Here is an 18,348-nt window from a genome sequence, read left to right on the forward strand (position 1 = left end):
ACTGATGATCAACGGGATTTATGTGAGGGAAACATAACTTATGCTGAGTGTGCTGAAGCTTTAAAAAACATGACCAATGGCAAAAGTCCAGGTTCGGATGGATATACAGTTGATTTTTATATTTTTTTGGGGGGAAAAATATTGGATCTTTTGTATATAGATCATTACATTTTGCTATGAAACTGGAAATCTTTCACAATTCCAGTACCAAAGTATCATTACATGTATTCCAAAAGAAGGTAAAGATAGAAGATTTATAGCTAATTGGAGACCAATAAGTCTCCTTAATATAGATACAAAAACAGCATCAGCAGCAATTGCAAATTGAATGAAGTTGGTCTTACCAAGCGTTATTAGTGATACCCAGAAATGTTTTATGAAAGGCAGATTTATGGATGAAAATACTCGGTTGTTATATGACTTAATGCATTATATAGAACAACATGATATAACTGGTTTACTACTTTTAGTTGACTTCGAAAAAAGCTTTTGATTCCATAGAATGGGATTTTTTGCTTAATGCTTTCAACAGCTTTAATTTTGGTAACTCCTTTCGTAAATGGTTTGAGACTTTTTTATCGTAATGCATATAGCAGTGTTATAAAGAATGGACATATTTCTAGTTACTTCAAGCTTCAGCGGGGTTGTAGACAGGGGGATCCATTGTCCCCCTACTTATTTATTATTGTAGAACTTTTATCCATAAAGATGAAATCTGACCCTAGTATTAAAGGCATTACGGTCAATAACAAAGAGTCAAAAAGAGTTCAGTACACTGATGATACATTTCTGATCTTGAATGGAGGTTCACATTCATTAAAATCTACATTACAATGTTTTGATTCTTTCTATAAAGTCTCTGGGTTGAAAATGAATGCATCCAAGACTAGAGCTGTATGGACAGGTAATAAAAAATATTCCGATCAAATAATATGTCCAGAGATCAATCTTCAATGGTCATATTCTAACTATAAACTATTAGGCATAGATTTTTCACTTGATCTAAGCAAAATATTAGACATAAATTTTACTAAAAAAAATAAAACAGGTATCATCCATCCTTAAGAGTTGGCACCATAGGAAGCTCACTATGTTAGGAAAGATTACAGTAATCAAAAGTTTGGCGTTGTCAAAACTCATTCATTTATTCACTGCTTTACCAAATCTGTCAGAGTTAAAACTCAACAAGATTCACACTCTATTTTATAATTTCACGTGGGGTGGTAAAGCTGAGAAAATTAAGCGAAATACTTTAATAGGTGAATACTCTCAAGGTAGTTTAAAGATGGTTCACCTCTAGTCATTCATAACTTATCTAAAGATAAGTTGGATTAAAAAATTTATGGAAAATCCAAATGGAGACTGGCAAATATATTTTACTGTTTGAACTTAAAACATTTGAAGGAGACCGTGTTCTACATTTCCAAAAAAATAAATTAAAAGAAGTTGCATTCTGTGTAAAATCCTTTTTGGAGAGATGTACTTGACAATTTGTCAAAAGTAAAACCATTGGTAAAAGAGAACCCAAAAGATGTACTCTCATTAGATATTTTCAATTTTGTTATTATAGATCAGTTCAAAGATTTTCTTAACTGGAAGAGCTATGGTGTTCAACATATTAAGGGTATCTTCAATTTCCAAGATAAGAGTTTTCTTACATATCCTGCAATCAAGCATTTAACACATACAAACAACTTTTTATATTATTAGAGTCTGCTATCCAACATTCCAACATGGATGAAAGGACTATCGCAAGGATTGACATGTTTTAATTCTGACACTTTTGAACCATGCGATGTTTTTCTTGAAAATATCAAGAAACACAAAAAGTTAAATTTTTTGTACAAACAGGTTCAAAATATAGTAAACTTGCCCTCACAAATTTTTTTTGAAGTGGGAGCGAACTTTGGAAGTTGAGATCATAGACTGGTCTCAATATTACAAGGTATTGCATAAATCATGTAGATATCCTTATCTGAATAACTTTCTGTTTAAACTTCTTCATAGAGTTGTTGCCACAAACTCATGGTTATGCATAATTAAACTTGTCAATAGCAAGTTTTGCGATTTTTTTAAAACAAATGAAGAAACCATTGAACATTTATTTTTTGATTGTCATATTATCCATTCTTATTGGGTATCTTTTACATTTCATCTTCAATTGTATTATGAAGATTTTACTTTAAAGAAAGAACAAGTGATTCTTGAATATACTGATGATAGATTTTTAAATTTATTGTTCATCATAGCCAGAAACCATATATACAAATGTAAATTTGATTTAAGAATGCCCACTATCAGAGAACTGATAAATAGAATTAAGAAATATCATTCCTTTGAGGAATACATAGAGAAAAAAAACACACTATACATAAATTCAATGATTTCTGGACCCCGCTACATCATATTTTTCCCCACCCACAATAATTTAATTTCGGGTATTTTTTTATTATGCCTGGTATAGTTTTATCAAGACACAAAGATAAACAAGAATAAATGTGTGAGTGATAGATGTATGACAACAGGTACCCTAATAGATTATAAATATATTTTTTATATAAAATGAAAACAGTATATATAGCCAAAATATAAGAAATAGTGTATATAATCTGTTAGCTTTCATAAACTACCTATGTATTTATATTTGTAAAACCCTCATAAACCTTAGTCAGGTGGTTTTGTAGAGGGTATTTGTAAAATCCTGACTATTCTTGAAAACAAATAAAAAATTAAAAATAAAAAAGAGTTTGCCCTGAAGATAGCATGACTGCCCCAGAAGATGCCCATCTAACTTCGTCCCAAAATATCAAGGTTGTAGCGCTCCATTTCTATCAGCCTTGACAGGTTTTCGGTTTCGTATAATGTCTCCACGCTCCAGTTTGCAATCATTGAGAGAGTCTTAAGGGAGGAGAGTTTCATCGGTGGATGAAAAATTATAGTTCAGTGAAATCGAATGTAATTTGTAATACATATACTCATATCACAAGTAAATTTCACGAATGTTGCATTGGCTTCAGATCATAAAGTGAAAATATTAAGTACCAGTCCGCCTAAGAATCATGCAATTTTCAATGAAAGTGATTTATTGATGTCAGATATTTTATCCAAATAGACTGTAAATCAGTTGGATATATAAGAAAAACAATGAATAAAATGAGAAAATGAAAATGTTTTCACCGTTACCATAGCAACAACCACTCCTTAGCAACCACCAATTTAGGGCCTAATAATCACAAAAATATCACAATTTGAATGTATTTTTTTATATCAAATGGTGGAAATTTACCAAACTAAATAATATTAATGAAGTGTGTCTTATAGAAAACAATTTACAATAAAGTACAAAGCAATCTGGTTGGTTTAGCTCTGGTTACCGTAGCAACCAAATTCTTAATTTTTGACAATTTGATATATACAAAAATAGGCCATGTTCAGACCTGTTTTGCTAACAAGAGCAAGAAGATATTAATTAAATGTATGCATGGATGTGTAGTAGATGCTCTCCACTGAAACATATCAAAAATAAAAATAAGTAGCATATATTTGTTTTTTGCTCATTTGGACCTTAAATCACCCCCATAAAGACTTTTCTTCTTCTTAACGTTTTTCATACAAACTTTGTCCAGACCATAACTTTTTTGTCTTTTGACCTAGACTTCTAATATTTGGTATGTTGGTATATCCTCTCGGGGCAGAGTGTTACGTACCAGAGTGGGTTACCTTTGACCTTGACATTTAACCTCAAGGTCAAATAACATACATACAAATTTTGGCAAAATATGACACACAATTTTGTCTGTGCCATTACGTTTTGGTTCTTTTACTTAGATATCTGACTTGTTTGACATTTAATTAAATCACATCAAGTTATAGTGTAATGTTCTAGATTGGATGACTTTTGACCTTGGCTTTTGACTCCAAGGTCAAATGACATACAAAATTTTGGCCAAATATCATACAAAATTTTGTCCGGGCTATAATTTTCTTTCGTCTTTTCACTTAGACATCTGATATTTGTATGGGGTTATGTTTTCTCAAGGCGAGGCCCCTCGTACTAGATTGGTTGACATTTGAACTTGACCCTTGACCTCATGGTCAAATAACATATCAACTTTTGACTTGATCAGTGTAAAATTAGTTTCGTAATTATATGTACTATGTAAAGGATGCATATATGAAAAAATGGTATATACATGTGATGATTTTATCTTCAACAGATAAAAAAAGTAATATGGAGTAATATTTATAGTTTAATTGTTCATGAAAGACGTGCATTATAAAGGTTTGACCAGAGTCTGCTTTAGTGGTGGTTCTAAAAGTTGAGAGAATTCAGGGTCATTAATTATATAAGACCAGCGTTTTCGTAACAAATACGAGATTATGTGTATTGTTGGATAGTATTTTGTTACAAATGTTAATAACTTTTTATTATTTTTTTTATTGACTAAGTCTTGGAGCATACGCTCTGCTAGTGGGCAGCACAAGCTGTATATTTTGAGTCGAGTAACTTTTTAATGAATTAAAACTTTTAAGATTGTGCATTAGGCACATTAGACTACTATTAAGTCCTAAGTGTCGTAAGGTTTCACCTTATTCCATTAGGATTTAATTGCACTCTCTCTAAGAAATTTACTGAGGACTTAGATAACGTATAAGTAAATTTGAGTAGTTCAGGTTCTTATTAGCAATGTTAAATAACATTTAAAGTTGATCAAACCCATTAAAGACCATAAACCCATCATCTCGGAGCTGATTATGTTGTGATTGTTTGGGAACTTTTTAAAATAAAGTTAATACGTTCTTACTATTGTATGTCACATATGACAGGGCTAGGGACTGTCATCATTGCACATCGCATTAAGAACTAATTCTAATAGAACAAATTATAATATTAGAAGTAAGTTCTCAATGCTCAAAAGTATAGCATAGACTTCCTTTTTCAGTTTTAAAGTGAACATTTTCAGCCGCCTTAATTAGTTCATTACTGAACATGCTTGTATACATGCTTGTCATGTCGCAAGTACATAGAAAATTTCTTATCATTTAGAAACTGCAAAAGTTCCTTTGTCTTTAACTATAGGTAGTAATTGTTTAACATACTGGATTAATATAACACAAAATATCTCTGGATATTCATATCCATTTAGTTGCTCATTATAACATAATTAATTTTTCGACTATAAACCGTAAAATGTTAATATTAAAGACATTTGTTACATACTTCTTCATACATAATTTAACATGTTGAATGGCAGTTTATGGTATATTCACTATGTGTACATTACATTCCTCTCCTCTCCTTACTTTTTCTTTTTTTTAAATTTTCTTTTTCCACCTTAACTTTTTTTTATGAAAAACAGAATACATTATTTTTTTTCACCATTAAGGAACTTCATTTTTTTTTCTTGCCACAGCAAAAATATTTTTTTTATTTTTCTTCATAGTGAAATTAATATTTTTTTCAAAAATATCCCAGGTTCCCCCTCAATATAAAAATGGTCGGTGCCTTACACCTACATCCATCAAATTTTGAATGTGGCCACATTTGGTGTATACATTCTCGCTCATTAAGATGTAGGCCAAAATTTATTATCCCTTAGTTTAATGGACTGAGGGTCGCATTCACGCAACTGTATGTAAATAATTTGTCAAGGGTATTGAGGTCAAAAACCTCAGGATTTGATCACAGAAATGGCTAATCAAAACCTTCTATAGCCTCAAATGGCCATCTAAAGTGAAAGTTAAAACATGTCAGTAAAGTCGTAATTGTGTTCAAAATAAGCAGAGAAATATTGAAGTTGAAGCTTGCACTTGCCTTTTTTCTTCAAGTTTAGGCATAGCTGTTCCTAGGGTAGTCTCAACAAGGATTTTAAATGCTTTTACTGTTAGCATCTTCATTGGTTTATTTGCGAATGGAGTGTTCATATCACAACTCATACGTTATGCCTGAGCGTACACTTATTGTATCCCTAGAATTCAAATAGGCTTCTGGAACAGGGTTATGTTGCTACAAGATTGAAGTCATCACTACAAACGTTTTATGGCCGTCATCATGAACTCGTGGATCGTTATGGTGTATCCATCTGCGCATTGTAAAAACTGATTTGTTCAACTTGTCAGTTTTCCTTTCCTCTTTCGTATACCCCGGACTTGACTTTTTATGAGCAACTCGGCGGGTGTTTCTAGAAAAACAGAGGACGCTTACTCTACCGGTGCACTTGGTCCATGCTCCCAATTTTTGGTGGAGTCCGAGTTGCTCAATTGCTTTTGTTGCTTTGTATGTGATTTCGGTTACTCTGTTCTTTGATGTGCATGTCTGGTTTTTGTCCCTGGATTATTCTTTTGAATGCCGCTACAACCTTGGTTCCCTTGATTACTCTTTCACAACAGATTAGTACACTATATCCAAGAGCAAATGCTCAACATGGAAACTGTTGACCAGGGCAATGATCATCAGGAAAGAATTAGTAGACTTAACAAGAGGCGCCTAGGGGCCTGGATCGCTCACATGGTTAAATTTTTGCCTTTTAAGGGGAATAACTTAACAAGGAGTTGTCAGACAATTTTGACTCCATTTGATTCATTGGGCACTTTATAAGCCTTACAAGATCATTTCAGCAATTGAAAGCTATTGGCTAAACCTAACAGATTTGGAGATGAATGCAATATCTGCTGTCTGACCCCATAGTTCTATTTTTAGAAACGGCAGCTGTGTTTTTTTCCGCGACAAAAAACCTGTCATTTCGTTAAGGACACCCTATAAAACAAAAATGTTAACTTTCATTTAATTCTGTAGAGCAGTTTGAGATTTTTTAAAGTAATAACATAAACAGAAAAAAAAAAAAAACGCCCAAAAAAGGGCAATAACTCCAACATGGGTAAACAAATTTTCACTACAATTTGACCAGATAGATCTCTTCATGCTCAATAATTTAAGCCCATGTCAGATTTTGGATAAACCTAACCGTTTTGGAGATATATGCAAAAATCTGTCCAACCCCTACAATTTTTAGTAACAGCAGCCATGCTTTACAACAGATCAAAAATCCAAATAAGCATGTTGTTAAGGATGCCCTTTAAAACAAAGATACCAACTTTCATTTAATTCTGTAGTTTCTGAGATTTTTTAAAATAGTAACATTAAAAACAGCAAAAAACGTTCAAAAGGGGAATAACTCACAACATGGGTCGACAAATTTTCACTAGATAGATCTCATCCTGCTGAACACTTTTTCGACGTCAAAATTCGGCTTAACCTAACGGTTTTGGAGATATATGCAAAAATCTGCTGTCTGACCCCTCTTCTATTTTTAGTAACGGTGGCCTTGTTCTTCAACCAATCAAAAATCCCCACATCAGTTCTATGCAGGATACCTCAAGGAACATTCATACCAAGTTCGGTTCAAATTGTTCAGGTAGTTTCAGAGAAGTTTTTTTGAAAATTATTGAAGACGACAACGACGGACACCAAGTGATGGCAACAGCTAATAAATGGAGTTTAATTGAAACTGATCCTTCAGTAGCAAAGGATGCATACTATCATCTAGTTCTAGTTAGGACGGTATTATCTCGCAACACTAAAATTTTGTATTATTAACAATGCACGAATGCTCTCCAAGACTTTCCTATTGTGATAGTCTAAAATGTTTTTAACAGCATATCAAGAATCCAAGGTATGCAGTACAGCATACTGAAGGAATTTCTTTATTCAGTATGTTACCCCACTGAGTAAAAATTTTTAGCTAATGAAACTATTCCAATAACAGTAATTGTGTCTAGTGAAAATTAAGTCAAGAGTAAGTTTTTTCCATGTTTTATACAGCACTGATGTACCAAACAAGTAACAAATATGAAGACATGATGTTACAAAAAAATGCATGACAAGTGAAATGTAAGTTCTGAGGTGTCTTATCACAGACAAAAAGTTAAAATTGTTTCCCAACAACTAATCTCATAATGTTATCAAAACAAAAGCTTTCATTTGATGGGGAAATTATGTAAGTCTAGGACTTGATTTTGTAAGATATTGATCCAAGATCTTAATTTGTATCTGGAACAATGATAATCACAAATTAACATCTGCAACACTGATAATCAAAATTAACTAACAAGCAAATTGACAGATTAGATGTACTAAGTCTGATACATCAGAGTTCTTAGTGATGAGTGATTTAGTCAACTTCCATCATGGTTGGTCCACCACTACCACCACTTCCAGCACCACCAGTTGGTCCACCAGCTCCACCGAAATTAGGCATACCACCCGGCATACCTCCTGCCCCACCTGGTGCACCACCAGCAGCCTGGTAGAGTTTGGTGATAATAGGATTGCATGTTTTTTCCAACTCCTTTTGTTTGTCTTCGAACTCCTCCTTTTCTGCCAGTGTGTTAGCATCTAACCATTTGATGATTTCATCACATTTGTCCATGATAACTTTCTTGTCGTCTTTACTGATTTTATCCTTCAGTTTCTCATCTTCTACAGTTGATTTCATGTTGAAAGCATAGCTCTCTAGCGAGTTCTTTGCACCTATTCTATCTTTCTGTTTCTCATCTTCATCCTTGTATTTCTCTGCATCATTGACCATACGTTCAATTTCTTCTTTGCTCAATCGTCCTACAATATCGAATTACATTTTTTTTAAAAATCCCTTAAGTAATGTACTGAAAATGAATATTCTGTTTTCTATTATTTTCACAACTGACGACCATGATAGCTCAGAATTTAAAGGAAGGACTAACAACCATCACTAGACAAAATGCCTTGTCTCCTGGTGGAAACCGCAAATGAAAGGAGTATATTTCATCATTATCATACATGGTCAGTTCGGGTTTTTTAATTTTTTTTTTTTAATTGTGAAAAACTATTTGTACTAAGACTTGTTTCCAATGTCTGCATCTTGCATAAATTTTCTGAACTCCGTTCTAATTTATAATTACCTTTGTCATTGGTAATAGTAATCTTGTTTTCTTTGCCAGTGCTCTTGTCGACAGCTGATACATTGAGAATACCATTGGCATCAATGTCAAAGGTGACTTCAATTTGTGGTACACCTCTTGGTGCTGGAGGAATTCCTGTCAACTCAAACTTCCCAAGCAAGTTGTTATCCTTGGTCATAGCTCTTTCTCCTTCATAAACCTGAATCAACACACCAGGCTGGTTGTCAGAGTATGTGGTAAAAGTTTGGGTCTGTTTAGTTGGAATGGTTGTGTTACGTTTGATAAGCGAGGTCATCACACCACCAGCGGTCTCAATACCAAGAGAAAGTGGTGCAACATCTAACAGTAACAAATCTTGTACTTCCTCTGACTTGTCTCCAGACAAGATGGCAGCTTGCACAGCTGAAATAAAATATAATGTACATGAAAATCACATTTTAATCAACAGATGCATCTCATATTCACTTTCATTTCTAGCCATAGCAACATTCGTTTTGGAAATTGTATTAAGGCAACTTATGACACATGTGTAGTCAATAAGTATCTATTTAGAATTCTTACCTGCTCCATAAGCAACAGCTTCATCTGGGTTAATGGATTTGTTCAGATCCTTTCCATTGAAGAAGTCTTGCAGAAGTTTCTGGATTTTGGGAATTCTTGTAGAACCACCAACAAGTACAATGTCATGAATTGAAGCTTTGTCCATTTTGGCATCCCTCAACGACTTTTCTACTGGTTCCAAAGTACCTCTGAAGAGATCAGCATTCAACTCTTCAAATCTGGCTCTTGTAATGCTGGTGTAGAAATCTATACCCTCAAACAAAGAATCAATCTCTACACTGGCCTGTGTGCTTGAAGAAAGTGTTCTCTTTGCTCTTTCACAGGCTGTTCTCAGACGACGAACAGCTCTCTTGTTTTCACTAATGTCTTTCTTGTGTTTGCGTTTGAATTCTTGGATGAAGTGATTCACCATTCTGTTGTCAAAATCTTCCCCACCTAAGTGAGTGTCTCCAGAGGTGGACTTGACTTCAAAGATACTATCTTCAATTGTCAGAATGGATACATCAAAAGTTCCTCCTCCAAGATCAAAAATGAGAACATTTCTTTCACCTGTAGCCTGAAAACAGAAAAAAAAAACATTATTCTGACAGTTGAAAATTACACAAATTCAAAAGTGTGATCTTATTGAAACAAGAAAAAATAATTGTGCTCAAAATGAAAATAAGACTACTTCCTGGGACAGAATACTAAATACAGGGAAGAAAAAATTCACAAAATCATAAGTAAATTTAAATCCTACCTATTTTTTTTTTTTACAATCATCAAGTAACATGAACGCACTGCTAAGAAATCATACCTTTTTGTCTAAACCATAGGCAATAGCTGCAGCTGTAGGTTCATTGATGATACGCAGCACATTCATTCCAGAGATGGTTCCAGCATCTTTTGTTGCCTGTCTTTGCGAGTCATTGAAATAAGCTGGTACTGTGACTACACTGTTGGTGATTGTCTAGAAAAATTTTTTTCAATGGAATAAATCATTTCCTAAATATACTTTTTTACTTGATAAAAGTTAATGGCATGGTATTGACTATGGTTAACAATTTAATTTCTTTGAGAAGACTTGCTAATATTTTTATCTTGAAATCTACATTGATGTCACAGTAACTACCTCTAGAAGTACATTTGTACGCAAGTATTAAAGGTCCAACAAATGTCTCACCTTAAAATTGAATCAAATTTCATTCAATCCACCGCAACTTTTCACATTTTTTTGGTGGGGGGAGGGATAAAAGTCAAATCTGCCATTGTCCAGACAGATCAAATTTGTATTACCTATAGTCTGAGGTTTCAAATCTTAACAGAAGGAATACATCAGGTATGTACTCTTTACAGGTTGCATGGCCAATCTGAAACAGTAAATTACCTTTCCCAAGTATGATTCAGCTGTTTCTTTCATTTTAACTAACACCATAGAGGAAATTTCTTCTGGGAAGAAGGTCTTCTGTTCACCTTTATATTCAACTCGGATTTTTGGTTTTGAAGAATCATTGATAACAGTGAATGGCCAGTGTTTCATGTCGGACTGTACTGATGCATCATCAAACTTTCTTCCTATTAATCTTTTGGCATCTACACGAACACATACAAAAAAAATCAGTTAATCATCAAACTGGTATGGTTACTTTCACTGGCTTATCATCATGATTTAAGTTATGTTCATTTTCATGCAATTAAAACTTTCATTCTTGTCACAAGATTTGTGTTCACCATATCATATTGAATGTTATAATTGGATTTTTCAAGTGTCTACTCTATTAGTCTTGCTTTATTATCTTACCAAAAACTGTGTTAACTGGGTTCATGGCCACTTGATTCTTTGCAGCGTCACCAATAAGACGTTCTGTGTCTGTGAAAGCAACATATGACGGTGTTGTTCTGTTTCCTTGGTCATTGGCAATAATTTCAACTTTACCATGCTGAAATACTCCAACACAGGAGTATGTGGTTCCAAGATCAATTCCAACTGCTGGTGCTTTAGCCATGTTCCTGCAATTATTTGAATGAAAAAGGAATATTGGCCTATCCTTTAATTCAAATAGGGACTCTGCAAAATATAATTCTATCCGCACAAAATCTTAACCTGTGAAAATTATTGCTCTTTTTTTCCACAACAATTATATTGTTTCCACTACTTGAACAATATTTACTTTATTATGAAAAAGAAAGAGTTATTCCTAATTGTACACGATATTGTTTCATACTACAGTATTAAATATATCCTAAACAGAATTCACACATGAAGAGTGGACAGAATTCACTCTTAATAAAATTGATATTTATCAATTAAATAATATCCTGAACAAAAAACTGTGTGTAAAACATCCCACGAAATATCATTCAGGATGCTTAATACCTGAAAACATCCCGGATGAACATTACTATCTAAACAAATCCTGGACTCCTATCAAAAACTATCCCAATCATGAACAACTGTAACACCATAAACTCTTTATTTACACCACAAAATAACCAAGCCCCACTTTTTTTTATATTACCCCTTAATAAATGAATTTCAACAATTTGTATGTTTAATAATCATAAGGTTGAGTATGGAAATGATATATTAGTCATAGAAAACATTTCACTATTATGAAATATCCCCTGGATTTAAGGTGTACAGATCTTCTTTATTGAAACAAGGAACTCAACTTTACCAAACAATACATGTGTACAACTCCACCTCCAACCTTTTCATGAAGTAACACATGGCAACTCGATAAAAAAGCTTGTAAAAAAATTCATTCAGTGCTACTACTAGCCCTCCGGCATATTTTCAGCTAATGACGAAACTACAGAATTTGCTATCTTATTAAGGAAAGCTGTGATTCAGATAGTTTTAGTTTTAAAGACATGGTGGATTCGTAAAGCAACCTGCGTATGCATGCCGGAGCCCAGTGCGGTCACTCCCTTTCCACGTGGTCCGTGCCCTCTCAATCACGGATCATCAATTGTCTAACTGGTACATCTTACAAAACAGCTTGGATACTTAAGAACCACTGAAGGAATTGTTCTATGAATATCACCAAGAACCCATAAAATCAGTTGATATTTTTTTACAGAAATGTTAGGCTATAGATCTATTACTATAGTCGGCGTCACATAAATAACATACTGTTAAAATTTGAATAAAAATATTTTCTACGACTTTATTGACACCTACCGTCGTTTAAATTGTCTTAAATGACTTGCTCATTCGTTTAGCCAAACGGCTTCTCCCTAAACATTGAATCGTTAAATTCCGGTCAGATTTTAATTCTAGGTGGCAATATTTACATTGCAAAAAGTCGGCCATGTTTACAGTGATCGGGTTGCTAGGAGATGTTGTTTACGTTTAAATGGTTTGTCCAAAAACCGAAGAACCCAGAATGCAATTCGGCGTTATTTCGGATATCTCGGATTTATTTTACGCGAACAACGTATAATACCGAGAAGTTGATCAAGCAGACGATTGTCACCGGAGTTCGACGGGAACTTACGCACTTCGTTTGTAAACAAATCGTCCCGTAAAAACCAACATGGCGGATATTAGTATGGGATTTTCCCGTAAGGATTTGTTACGCATGATTTAAGCTAATCAGCGACTTGTTTTTGAGAAGCTGTTTGGCTAAACGAATGAGCAAGTCATTTAAGACAATTTAAACGACGGTTGGTGTCAATAAAGTCGTAGAAAATATTTTTATTCAAATTTTAACAGTATGTTATTTATGTGACGCCGAGTATAAAACGCGCTGATATCACTGCTGGCCATGAATGCCGGGTGAACACAGATCAAGTTTCTATGAAAATTCATTTACTTCGCTAAGATAAATTAACATTGAATTGTATAATGTTACTTAAAAAATGTATAATTACCTGTTTTGTGGGCTTTGCTCTTTCTTGTTCTTGTACGCCCTCTTTTTTTCTTTCAAGTGAATTCCGCGTGACGCTGCGGCAATTTTATACCCGAAAAGAAAGTGACGTAATTTAGAATATTCGAGAAAGATTCTTTCTATCTTGACCAATGACATTCCTTCTTTCGACTGAGTCATTAGCAACCTCACAAAGAACAAATTCTAGAATAAATCGAAAGTGAAAGTAAATTCTCAGAAGTAAAGGATGATATAAAATTGAACTTTCTATCTTATCAATAATGTGTCTCGTTTTACATGTCATGAATGGAACATTTTAATATAAGATAGCTTTCTTGGGAGTTTACAAAAAAAATATGTAGATCATGGATAACATAGCCGTAGCTAGATGGGTGCCATGGCATGGGTGCAAGTGCACCATCCTTTGCCTAAAATATTTTGAATTCCTAGAGAAAATCATCTAAAATTGGATGTGCACTGACGTTGAAAGATGAAACCGTGAAAAAGTGCATCCCGTTTCATAATTCATAATTTCTGACTTCGGTACTGGATAAACCAATAAACTTAATATTGACTGATATACTTGTAGATCCATGATTTGCAAAAATCAACTGGTAATTGAAAAAGGAAGACAATCCTGAACCTGAAATAAATATGTCCCCTTTGTAAAAATTTTGTAGAAAACGAAATACATTTTCTGCTTGGTAATCTTTACGAAGTTAACCATCACTGTGACATGGGCCACTTTTGGGACACTTTTTTCATACTGCGTTCAGTGCCACTTGCTTTTTTTATTTGATGTTTTAGTATATATTGTGACGTAACGTCATTGTTAGTGCTTCCTTGTGGAACGAAAATCGCGCCAAATAAGGAATAGACTATGTATATGGATTATTTGATATAGTTTAATTATAACGAATAATGATTGCTTGAATTCTTGGAATCAATAGGTGTGTCAACTTGATTAACAATAGGTGCAAGCCCCATAAAATATTTTTCTCAATACCAAAAATAATTTTCAGGCTAACTTATTAACCGATCGCAGGGGCGGATCCAGAATTTTATGTAGAGGAAGCGTAATTATGAGAATCAGTGTAAAAGGAAAGCAGATTATGACATGTTTAATGAATGAATATGATAAATTTCCATATTCAAAAAAAATATGTAGCAGATTACGATAGCCTGGGTTTTATTTTGAGTTAGAAATAGTTTCTGTAAATAGTACATGTAGATGCGGCGTTCTAATAGATGCAACACACTTTAATATATTAATTGCTCGGAATAAATTTTAAGTAGAAAAGAAATCTATAGTTGATTTTTTGCGTAAATTACTTATACCAAATAATGTGAAATTTTCAAATGTGTAAATCCTATAAGAAGCTGCTTAAAACGCAATTATGCAATTCTACAATGGATATTATTAAAAACAGAAAAAAAAAGAACAAAAAGAGCTTCACCGGGCGCAGTATAATATGACCGCAACATAATGAACTTATTTATTTTTTGGTCCTGTTTCTTCAGCGAAGTTCTCATGTCCAATACTGGTGGGAGAACTCGGAACTATGGTTGTAGAGGTTCCACAACGGGAATATCATTCTTTGTCTTAATTCGTCGCTGCTGTCAACCTCGGTCTTCAAATCATTGTCCCCTCCATTTCTGTTTGTGTCGGACAAATCGTCTCCTTCAGAATCACTCATAGTCAACTGGTCATTTACGCTTGGTGTCCGCTAGCTGACGTCATTGCCCAAGAACATTTCCATGACAACATTCAATCGCAATTTTCATTTGATTTTCTTTACTTTCATTCGGTATTTTCCTTGTATATGCTCAGACAAATTGTATTCAGAATGTAGGAGGTTTTTTTTAATTAGCTTATATATATATTTGATTGTAGTTAGTAAAAATTCTGACATTTTTATATTCATTTATGAAATGAAATCAGTCGTTGTAGATAAGTAAAACATTCTGTTAGTACTGACAAAAGGTTTTGAAATTTGTTCACGATCACATTTACGAACTTGACGTTGCTTTGCCTCCTTCTTCACGATCACAAAAGTGCTCTTTTGTCTTATTAATGAACAAATGATTTTGGTAAATGGACATTTGGAACTTGTAATCTGAAACGAGAGCTAGGGTCAAGTCAAAGTGAATATGTATATATTCATGCTGATTACCAAGTAAATAAATCTTTGTTTCGTTTTCATTAAAAAAAAATACGTGATTTGTTTACATTGTTTTGGAGTATGAACACGCAGGGGTGTCCCATGCCTAAAGCTAGTATGTGAAAACTATTTGGTTTTGGACGTTGGCTATTACTTGGAATTATAGTGTACATGTGTATATAACATCATTTTGACAGACGTTCTTTTTTCAATAACATAAATTAAAATACAATATTAGTAAAACATGACTGATCTGACGTGTGATTCATCGATTATTTGTTATTCACGATCCTTAACATCCTCCATTCACGATCAAGTACCCGACTGTTCACATCCATATCTCTTGCTCGACAGTGTAACAGACACAGGGTCTCGTTACAAAGAGTAATCAAGGGAACAAAGGTTATAGCGGTAATCAAAAGAATGTAATTCAGGGACAAAGACCAGACATGGAAAACAGACATACACAACAAAGAACATAAAGTAACTAAAATCATTAAAACAAAGTAACAAAAGTAAATGAGCAACTCGAACTCCACTAAAAACTGGAAGCATGGAACAGGTGCACCGGTAGGGTAAGCGTCTTCTGCTTTTCTAGAAGCACCGCCGAGTTGCTCATAAAAAGTCAAGTCCGAGGTAGACAAACGGGGAAAGGAAAACACCCGTTGAATAAATCAGTTTTCATGGTATTTTATAGGCCACATATATTAGCAGGGCCCGATATCTATGAATATTCATTGCCGGTTTTTTTTTATTTGGTTCCTAATCTGGTTTCCTGGTCAATAAGCGACCCGAAGTTCGCTAAAATTAATGTACCTCTTTTAGATAATATCATACACATGTCTATGTGGGTTTTTGTTTTGCTTGTATGAGGATGGGAGGCTTACATTAAAAGTTGAAATGATCGGTTAGCATTGAATTTATGTAATATTACCCATTTTCCGATTCAAACACAGGGGCTCATTAAAATTGACTATATAGGTGATTGTTGGGTTTTAACGCCCGAGCACAATATTTCAGCTATATTCAGGCGATGAACATGAAATGGATGATAAAATGAACATGAAATGATGATGATGATGATGAACTATGGGACACAAGGATGATGAGGTCGACAAATTTTGATTGCCACTGGAAATAGGGAGATGTGGGTAGGTTCGGGCAATTTAGGTCATTACATTATACATCATCTGGACCCCAATATACATACATGTATATAGCGCCAGTTGTTTAATCTGGTTCCGGGTAACCAGTTAAAAGTTTTTAATTGAAAACATTCAGGTCATCACGATTACGAGAGAGTACGCAATTATATCAAGGGAACGATGATTTTAGCGGAGGATCCGATTTTATAGCATATCGCATTTGTGTCATTTCGGATGTTGGAAGTAAGCCAAAATCAGTGGCAGAGAATATTTGACGATTAGCGATTTTGAAGACTCAGTTATTAGAAGCAATCAAAATGTTACCTTTTTTCTAAGATAAGTGGCATTGTTATTTCATTTGGTACTGACCAACCATTCAATAAACTAAAATACGTTTAAACCCAAACTTTTGTCTGAAATAAGCAACTTTGTAAAGTTAGCTATATGATTTCGGAAATGAAGTCCATGTCTGTCAAGAGTTCTCCTATACATCTAGATACATAATATTATCTTCTTGTATTGTTTATTGTGTGTTTTTTTTTTACTAATATGTGTATAATTTTGAAAATAAATAAAAATCATGTATTACAGGCTACCTTACTCCAGCAGTGCTGGAGGCTGAAAACTGTCTCGAAAGCTATTTCAAGACTCAGTGCCTGTATGGAGAAACGGAATTTCTAACCGAGGATTTTATTTACACTGGCTCCACGTTCATTTTAGCGGAAAACTGTGTACCTTCTTCGTCTTTTTTTTCTTGTCTGTCGGTTTTATGTTAATCATTCTAGTCGTGTGTATGGCTCCTTTTCTTGGACTTCAACCAATAAAATGCGATTACCGGAAACCAGTAACAATGAAAATATCTTTTTGCTACCATACCTTGCATTTTTTTTACAAGTGCCTTGTACAATCGATAAGTGCGTTCTGTGTGAAAACGCAGATATTTGCTCCCACTCTCAAATATGTAGCCTGACTAGAATATATCACGTATATTTGGGCTAAATATGTGAAAGGGAGTAAGCACCTGTGGTGAAAACGCCATTTCCCTGATATCGCTCTGTGACGTTAGTTCATTGTCAACGTCACTGAACAGACATTTGAAAGTGAAAAAACAAGCCATGGCACTGAAGAGAAAATAATGAAAAATGTGCTGTGGCATGGGACACCCCTGCGTGTCAACCCTTGTCAACGACGACACTTACGCGCCTACTTTTTATTCTTGTCGATGGCATACAACCACCACACCAGATCTAGCTTTCTGTACTGACAATATACACCAAAAATCAGTAGAAAGGTATGTGACCAGCTAGGAGGCAGTGATCATCGACCTGTCATGATATCCATTGTAGAAACAACAACATCTGAGTATGCTCAGCTACCAAGATGGAATTACAAGAAGGCAAATTGGAGTATGTTTCAAGCTAGAACAGATGAATTTACAAGGGACATAGAAATAGAGGGAAAGAATATTAACAATGTGGTGAAAGCATTTAACACTGTTGTATTAAAGGCAGCAAAGGAAAGTATACCAAGAGGTGTAAGAAAGGACTACAAGCCATGGTGGTCCAGTGAGATAAAGGCAACACACGAGACACTCACAAGGGCAAGGGATGATGCAAAATTAAATCCCAGTCAGGAATATAACATCAAACTCCAAAAGAGCAAGGACAAACATCTAAGAACAAAGATTGA

The 18,348-nt window shown here is 34.2% G+C and overlaps 1 protein-coding gene across 1 annotated transcript; it reads right to left on the reverse strand.

Annotated features, from left to right (window-relative positions):
- Window positions 1-7,797: 7,797 nt before the first annotated feature.
- LOC148610885 (heat shock cognate 71 kDa protein-like) lies at window positions 7,798-13,414 on the reverse strand. The gene is made up of 7 exons (XM_088590739.1): window positions 13,357-13,414; window positions 11,282-11,490; window positions 10,868-11,073; window positions 10,298-10,450; window positions 9,502-10,057; window positions 8,941-9,342; window positions 7,798-8,617 (listed from the first exon to the last, which is right to left on the reverse strand). The coding sequence occupies exons 2-7, from the start codon at window positions 11,484-11,486 to the stop codon at window positions 8,172-8,174; spliced, it is 1,968 nt and encodes a 655-aa protein (XP_088446865.1). The 5' UTR covers window positions 11,487-11,490; window positions 13,357-13,414; the 3' UTR covers window positions 7,798-8,171.
- Between the last annotated feature and the right edge of the window lie 4,934 nt (window positions 13,415-18,348).

This window comes from Perna viridis, chromosome 7 (assembly GCF_037379345.1).
Source record: "Perna viridis isolate PV_CMFRI_1.1 ecotype Kerala chromosome 7, ASM3737934v1, whole genome shotgun sequence".
NCBI lineage: Eukaryota > Metazoa > Mollusca > Bivalvia > Mytilida > Mytilidae > Perna > Perna viridis.